The sequence below is a fragment of the Nanorana parkeri genome, unplaced genomic scaffold, assembly GCF_000935625.1.
Source record: "Nanorana parkeri isolate BGI_ZX_2015 unplaced genomic scaffold, ASM93562v1 scaffold946, whole genome shotgun sequence".
Taxonomy (NCBI): Eukaryota; Metazoa; Chordata; class Amphibia; order Anura; family Dicroglossidae; genus Nanorana; species Nanorana parkeri.
The window spans coordinates 558416-567288 of NW_017307214.1; the positions used below are offsets into that span (position 1 = coordinate 558416).

At 46.1% G+C, this 8873-nt stretch overlaps 1 protein-coding gene across 1 annotated transcript in view; it reads left to right on the plus strand.

Annotated features, from left to right (window-relative positions):
• FAM65C (family with sequence similarity 65 member C) overlaps positions 1-8873 on the plus strand; it is a 113536-nt gene that overhangs the window by 36204 nt on the left and 68459 nt on the right. The window contains exons 2-3 of the mRNA XM_018566391.1: positions 1422-1540; positions 6733-6879. Coding sequence (XP_018421893.1) covers positions 1437-1540; positions 6733-6879 — 251 coding nt within the window. The 5' untranslated portion in view covers positions 1422-1436. The remainder of the gene's footprint in view (positions 1-1421; positions 1541-6732; positions 6880-8873) is intronic.

The window sequence follows — 8873 nt, forward strand, 5'->3', positions numbered from 1 at the left end:
GACAATAAACCCCTCTGTGTCAGTATGTCTCAAATCAGCAAGCCGAAAAGTAGAGCATTTTGTCTCCTTATCTAGCCATTCGGCTGTAGATGTGTGGCACTAAGCCACGGCGTTTATCGACTACGCAGATATCCAACCCCGACCATGTCTACAGGAACCATTGTAGGGCTGCAACAACTAATCGATTATGAGAATAGTTGACAACTATTCTCATTATCGGTTAGTTGGTTGGGGAGGAGAGAGAGAGAGGGGGGGGGGGAAGGAAGAGAGAGAGAACAGGAGAGAGAGAGAGAGAGAGAGAGAGGAAAGGAAGAGAGGGGGGGGGAAGGAAGAGAGAGAACAGAACAGGGGAGAGAGAACAGAACAGGAGAGAGAGAAAAGGAAGAGAGAGAACAGGAGAGAGAGAGAGGAAAGGAAGAGAGAGAGCAGGAGAGAGAGAGGGGTTTTAATGCAACCAAACGATTAGTTGAAAAAAATAATCGGGCAATTAACCGATTATGAAAATAATCGTTGGCTGCAGCCCTAAATAATTGCCGTTGGCGGAATCAGGAAAACTGAGATGTTTGATATCTTTTTATTGGTTAATAATTGATTACTTACATCACTGGCTTTCAAAATAAACAATTAGATAGTAATACCTTGCCTGAAGTAAAAACACCTAACCTTATTGGTGGCTTTTCTCCAAGTGGAGTGCTCCTTTGAGGGCACATGCATTAACGCAGGGAATCCCATTTATGATAAAAGGGCTGCCAAAGCACTAAAACAGAGGCAAAAATGCACATGACCCCTTTGCCTCTCATAGAGATCACAGTGCTCCTCCTGATAATGTCTTCATGTGCTTTTCTCTCCAGAAGGACGGCGTCATCTCTGTTCAGGCATCATCCAGGGTCACCAATTTCTGGATGGAGATGCCAGCTCAGAGATGACACAATTATGTAAATCCCAGTGCCTGTGCACCGGCAGTTGCAGTCTGGTTACTGGAGGAGAGGAGATTGAGGAAATGCTTCCTCCTGTCTGCAGCAAATTGATCACTGGTGGAGGGGAGACTGAGGAAATGCTTCCTCCTGCCTGCATCAGACTGATCACTGGGGTAGAGGAGATTGAGGAAATGCTTCCTCTGTCCTGCAGCGGTCTGATCTCTGGGGGGAGAGGAGACTGAGGAAATGCCTCCTCCTGCCTGCAACACACTGATGACATCATCTCAGCCTAGGCAAAGTCACTGATCTGGAGCTCAAGGAACGACTTTTCCATGATAAAAGGTGGAGCTTTTCTCGCACAATGATCCTGTTGCTGTATTCTGTGCCAGGAAATCATATATGCGGACCTCTAAAGTTACTGGACCGGTCCACTTTAAGCTTGTTACAGTACAAACGAGTTCTGCTGATGTCCTGCTAACAGTTCCCTCACTCTCTTTCTTTCAGGCGCCTCCAGGAAGGATGTCGGTGAAGTTGAGGTTCACCTCTCCTAGCGATGGCCTTGCCGGGGTTGGCCGCAGCCGATCGTTTGCCGGCTTCAGCACGCTGCAAGTCCGCCAGTCCTCGTAAGTAACAACAATCCGCACGCCGCACAGCGATAGACCGGCAGCTCTGGATCCTATTAGAGCCTTTCCGATTTTTTTTTTCCTGCAAGGCTTTGCGTAGATGGTCCTTGGCGTTCCTTGATTGATGGGCTCTCCGGCCCCCGTAAAGTCTCTTTTCCATTACACTTTAATGCTTTTGTGGTTTCCATACACTGCCGTGTGACTTCTGTAGAACCTTTACAAGGCTACCTAAAATCTCCACGCCTCCCAAGGGGGGTCTTTCCAAAGAGCCCTCAGATTACCGCAACGCTGCGCTTTGCCGGGCAGGTGCGCATTGAGCGTCCCGACGGCCACATAACTCCGGGTCTTAGCGGGAATGGTTTCTTGATATCCTTTAATTCAGAGTAAGTGCGGCGGTATCCTGCTATGGCAGCAGACGCCCCCGTCAGGAAGCCTGTAAAATCGATCCGTCTACCGTCTAGTGAAACTATAGGTGTCTGATGTACGAGGAGGGACTTGGAAGGCGGCGTTAGGAATAATGAAACGGATGAGACAAGTCGCTGCGAACCGCAAGCGATGGTGTGCGAGATATAAAGCAGAACGCGTTCATGATTGCTAAGCCTTGCGTATGAGGATGGGGCAACCTGGGCCGGGCAAAGGACCACTCTGTTATATCTTCATCATATGGCCTCATGTAAAGCCAATCACTAAAATCTCATATGGTCTTTAACATGTTATTGTTATTCCATTTCAATATTCTTCTTAAAGGAGAACTATGGGGTTAGGGCTTTTCCCCATAGTTCTCCTTAGGGTAACGGGAGGACACAAACTAGCGCCCTCCTGTCACCCCAAGCTCAGTATACCGCGAGCTACAGCTCTGAGACATTGATGTGGCATTTCCCGTTGTAGGGTGACACACAGTCCCTGTTTTGTTTTTTTACTGTGGTCCTGCGTTGTCACCCTGTCACATGGGCTTCCAATGGAGACTAAGATCAACCATTTCAACATGGTCCACTGTTGCCACCATTTAGGGTTGCCACTTGTCCAGGATTCACCCGGGCAGTCTGGGTTTTGAATGCTGTGTCCGGGTTTCATGGTAGCCGAGAGTTAAGGGAGACAGGGGCAACCAAAATTAAGTTAGTATTAACAAATACTAAATGTAGGTTTACATTATACTGTGTACAGTCAGACTATGGGATGTGTCATGATGCATTCATTATTTATTTATTTTTTGCTCAAAATGCAGTTGGAAATGAGGAAATCCACCCAGCTGCGTGACTGACAGCTGGCTCTGCCTATCTAGAGGCAGAGCAAGCTGTACCCGCCCCTTCCCCCGTCTGTTCCGCCAGTCAGCGCTGGCAGATCGGAGCAGGGAGGGGAGAATCCAGCCCCTCCCCCTGTCACGGCAGAGAGCCGTGGCAGGATCGAGGATTTTGCTCAAAATGCAGTTGCTGGTAGTTTCTTTTGAAAACTGGCCCCCAAAATCTTTAAAAAGACATCTGAAATATCTGAATGTGTGAACCATGTGGTTCAGATGCTTCTCTCCGTTAAAAGCAATTTATTAAAAACAGCAGTGGTGAGTGATCGAGCTGGACAAGATGGCTTCAGAGAGCCACACCTGAAAGGAAAAAAATGTGCACTGGCTTGCCAAAACCCATCGACATTATGGAGGGTTTTCCGGACATGTCAACTTCACTTGGCTGATGCCGATTGGTGGAGATTTCCCTGCTATGGAGAACTGCCAATCAGCTGTTTTTTACAACTCCAAGCTTGGGCCAATCAGAGAGTTTTACTCCACTGCACTCATCGTTGGAAATACATGGAATTGTTTCAGGGTAATCTGTCCCAGGTCTGTGCAAATCCGGCCTCAGATATCCACTGGAAAAAAAAAAATGTCCTAACCCTTTCTGTGCTGGAGATAACTGATTGGCTGAAGTGTTGGAGCTGCTCGTCGGTGCTGTTTAAACAGCTGATTGGCAGGGATTCCGAACAGGGGGGGGTCCCTCGCCAGTCCGCATCGGAGGGACACGTGGACAGATTTTCCACTGCTGGCTAAAAGTGGAAGACCACACCAATGCACCGGAGGAGCTTCCAAGTCGTTGTTCGAGAGCGATTGAGACGAAATGTAGAAACGCCCAAGCCCAAGGCCATGGGAGAAGGAGAGATGGAAATAAAAAGGAGACTTGCAGAGGTGGACCAGAGCTAGATTATCATAAGGCAACCTTGGCAGGAACCTAGGGGCCTAGTGGATGTTCTGTGGGCCCAGCTACAACCTTCATCCTTCTGCAGCCAGGGGAATAGCACAGGTCAAACCTGTGCAACTACCTGACACTTCACAAAGGAGAAGGTACCTATAGGCAGTTGATGTCTGATGGATCTGCTCATGCCAGTAGAGATAGAGACAATGGAAATGGGGACAATTTTTTGAGCAGTTTTTATCAATGTTGATGGAGGATGGGGATCTACCAGCTTGCCCTGGACCCTATTCTGCAGTAACTAATCTCTTAAATCTTAAATATATTGCCTTTTACCATGCATGTGCCCTAAAGTAGTACATGAGGAATCCAGTTTCTCAGCAACAGAGTAGGCATAATATAGTGTGAGCCATTGGCTGGCAGGTTTGTGTAAATGTATGTGTCACCTAAGCGTAGCGAGGGGGATCAAGGGTTTTTCTAAACAATTTCTGGGTCCACATCTTGCCGGGTGTTTGGCTGGCTTGATGTCGATTGGCCGGGAAGCGGGACATTACCCGCCGCCCGGCTTCTTGATTGGCTGCGAAGCTGACTTCAAGCTGACTTCGGTTTGGCCGGCTTGATGCTGATTGGCCAGGAATCCGACTTCCCAGCCAATCAGCATCGAGCTGGTTTCTCCGGCCAATCAGGAAACTGGGAGGTGGATCATTAACCACCGCCCAGCTTCCTGAGTGGGCGGGAAGCTGGCTTCATCCTGTTGGGCCGGCTCGATGCCAGAACCAGAGGAAGCCGGCTCCATGTTCCCTTGCGGCACTGCCGGTCAGAGGAGATCTTCCTCTGACCAGAAGTTCTGGTATCAGGGAAGGTATTTGGGCGAGTACGAGTATCCCTACCTACAGGTCTTGTTCCTCCCCTGGTCTGTGACTGGACAGGGAAAGGAGAAGCAGCAGACTGATGAACTCATCTTTCTGTCACTTTCCTCTCTCCTCCTGTTGAGCATGATTCTTGCGCTGCATGAAGATGATTGGCTGTTTCTCACAGTCTGAGTTCTTCTCTACAGGGATTGCAATAGGCTGATACCAAATCAAATTTATGTAGTTACACTGCTTGTATGTAAAAATAAATAAATAAATAAGGACGTGTTAATGAATACAGCGCGGCATTCATTTGTCTTTTATATCTACCTGCAGTTCAGTGTTAGCTTATAAAGTACACAGTGGGTGTTACGCCTTGAAATATACATAAAATAAACTAGTTCTTCTAGTGATAAGACTTCCTGTCTGTCCTGCAGGAGGAATCGTCCTATCTGGAAGAGCTGATAAGAGAAGACAATTACCCTTGATTAGGTAGAGGTTCTATTCAGCGAATAATATGTGAATTCCTGTTGTGTTACAAATGAGCATTTAGTGATAAATATGTTTATTCCTGTCTTATATGAGAATGTTACCCATCTAAACCTGCCATACCACAACTGGAATGCACATATCGGGCTCAATGCTTATCTAATCGCAGGTCATTGTCTTCTGTTATCAGTTACGATGTTTCCTAATTACCTAATTCATGTGAACCCCAGACTATGGCACGCTTGAAAATAAATTGTAGGGCAAAGCTAATGAAAAGCTAATGAAAAGCCGGCCGTAGACTAGAGTAAATTGTATCTGCGCTTCCAACTGCCCTTAGGCCCGGTTCTCACCTCGGCGTTTTGTAGTGCGTTCCTACGCTCTGCTAAACGCTCAAACACACGAAATCCCATTATTTCCTATGGGTATGGTTCACACCTGGGCGTATTACAGGCCGTATGAACGCGCTACAAAACGCCCTACGCCCAAAGAAGTACAGGAGCTTCTTTGGGGCGTTTTTGTCGCTCGTTTCCATTGGGCTACAGCCAGGTAGCCCTCGGAAACGCGCGCTCGTCACGCGGGTTTTTTTTACCATGAATCGCGCGACAATCGCACAACACGAAACGCGCGACAAACGCGCATATTTGATACGCCTAGGTAGCAGGGACGTAACAATAGACATAGCAGCCCATGAGGCTGCTATGGGGCCTGGGGGGTGGAAGGGGGCCCCATGAAAGATTGCTGCAGTTGCTGTTGACATTGTCCCCCTTATGGCATTTCCAATCAAGAAAAGTTGATATCAGATGTGCAGTAAGAGGTTGTGCAGACAGCTCTCCTGCTACTTGTCCTTGATTTAGATTTTAATGCGTTTGCCATGATCTGTACTTACGCCCCTGACCCTTAGGCACCTATGCTGGCAATAGGCAACTGCTCATGTATGAGGAAAGGTTGAAGATACTCTTTGGGAACTCCTCCAATGCCAGTTCATGATACTGATAGGACAAGGTATAATCTGTTCCCGAATGAGCCTTGGATGGGTTATCTGTGGTTCTCCATAGACGTTAGATAGTTGGCCAATCTGGCAGAAAACAGCAGGTTAGATTTTTTTTTTACTATTGAATCATTATAGATTCCGGGATCAGGCAGAGAAGATGCTTTCTTTATTTTATTACACACCTAGGCAATGTTTGCCATATAAACAGATGGTCAGGCTGGTCATCTAACGTCTGAGGAAGGCTCCCGGCTGGCCGAGGTCTTGTGAACGCTCAATCGGGCAGATGAAAAGTTTCCCCAACTGAGATAAGTAGTGCCCTCCCTCCAGAGCCAAGTGAAATACCCGGTACTTCCAAGTATGGGGGCCCATGTAGCTCTTTCACCCTTTCCTGCTCACTGAACCTGAGTAGTGTAACTTGGGGGGCGATGGAGGGTCCCTTGCACAGAGTAAGCTCTGTCCAGAACGTCTTGGAGATTTTATCTCAGCAGCTGTTCAGTTGAGATGCTTTTAATATACAAAGGGAGATGCTAATATAAAGACATCAGCCTATTATTTCAGTGGAAGCCAATGGTTGGACTAGGCAAGAGACTCAGGGTAACGCATGCTACCATGAGCTCCTGGTAAATCAAAGACCTTTAGCCCCTAAATCTGCTGTCTCCATTAATGTTACTCCTCCATGTTTTTCAGACAGTCGCTGAGGAGAAGCTCGGTAAAATCAAAGCTGTCGATCCCTTCAGAGAAATTGTACACGTCGCTGCGGAAGGGGTCCATCAGACTGGACCCGCATCCCCACCAAGTCAAGAAAGTAGCTGACGCCTTAAGGAAAGGATTAAAGTGAGTTGACCTGTTAACGTGATGGTATATGTTACTGCTCACAGTGTGCAGTGAAATCGGAGGAAGCAATTTCGGTCCAGGAGAGGAAGCCGGTACAACTGTGCAAGACTGAAGGAAAGGACGGAGTTCAGCTTTAACTCTTAATTTATCCCGAACTAAAAGCAGAATTTTGGCTATAGATCCACTTTAGTGCCCAATATGAGCCGTGCGCGGCCGGCAGGATCATTTTGGTTTCTCAGGGAGTTTTCAGAAGACAGGGATAGTGATATACAGCCTGCCGGAGATCAGGAATGTAAAGATTAAAGAAGATGGTGGTGGCCCCCCATAAGCTTTCCATCCAGAGACTTATCAGATCCATAGGAGAGATATTGGGAATTAATGAGGCGTTACATACATAGTTACATAGTTACATAGTATTTGAGGTTGAATAAAGACATTAGTCCATCAAGTCCAACCTATTAGGATCTCATTCTAGGAGTAACTGTACCCCTGTATATTACCTGCACCCCTGTATGTTACCTGTACCCCTGTATATTACGGTCCCTTAAGAAATCGTCCAAAAGTTTCTTGAACAATTCCACATTATTTGCTGAAATCACCGTTTTTAAAACAGATTTCTCTAAGCCGCACACCATATACAGAGACAGTCTTTGTTAGGAGAGAGTCTTAGGAGAGAGTCTTTGTTAACCTAAACTGGTCACATTGCAGCATAGTCTCCAGCCAAAACTTTGTTATGGATGGAGTAGGGAGGGTTCTTGTTTAATCGAACTCTGGTCCACACATATTACAGGTGAAACTCGAATAATTAGAATATCGTGCAAAAGTAATTGCAGTAAGTGCTGCAAAAGGGGCCCAAACCAAGTACTGAGTACATATGCATGCTTGTACTTTTCAGAGGTCCGATATTGTTCTATGTACAATCCTTGTTTTATTGATTGCATGTAATAATCTACTTTTTTGAGGTTGTGGATTTGGGGTTCTTGGGGTTTTCATGAGCTGTAAGCCATAATCATCACAATTATGACAAATCACGGCTTGAATGATCTTGCTTTACATGTAATGAGTCTCTCTCATATATTAGTTTCATCTTTTAAGTTGCATTAGTGAAATAAATGAACTTTGCACGATATTCTAATTATTCCAGTTTCACCTGTATGTTCTATAGTTTCTAGTATCTGCTTAGAAAGAACTTTAAATATATTATTATGTGTGAAATGTTGGGGAAGTGTCGGGAAGACGGGCTATGAGTACAAGTTTACTTTAAATGGACTGTTCCTAATTCTCTATGGTTGGGGCCCATCCAGAAAGGCGATCCGTTGTCCCCTGGTTCCAGCCACGTGGGGTATTGGATTCACGTTTCATGTAGGATGTCCCTCTGACCCCTGGAATATGTACTTCCATTTTACCCTTCTCTTCTACCAGAAACAGGTGTGACAACCAACATGATACCATTTCATTCACCTAAGAAGTTACCTTGCCACATCTGTATTGAGTGATGGGTGTTGTGTGCCTGCAGGAAGAGAGCATAGTCAATGTATTTATTTATGTAAATAGCACTGACCTATACAGCAGCGCCGTACAGGAAACATTGCATCAATCAGTCCTTCTCCCAGAGGAGCTTAGAATTTATTGCGGCAGGAAACCCACACAAACAACTGTACCCCAAACTCTATGAAGATGCTGCCCTTTTGGGGTGATTAAACCCAGGGCCCCAGCACTGCAAGGCACTGGGGCCCTAACCACTAACCACTTTTCACTGTCAACTTTTTTCTTCAAGATTTTTTTTAAAGAATATCTAAAGTCAACTTCTTTTCTTTTTTGAGAAGAGTAGGGAATGGTTGAAGCTGAACCCCAGGCATAAAACATTTATTGAAATATACTGCTCAATATGATATTGAGTTTCCTTTGCAGAAAGAGTAGCTTGTGGTGTTGGGCTTATTTCAGGCGCGGAATATAACTTCATTTTAGTTCAAAGCATGTCCACCGCCCCCCCC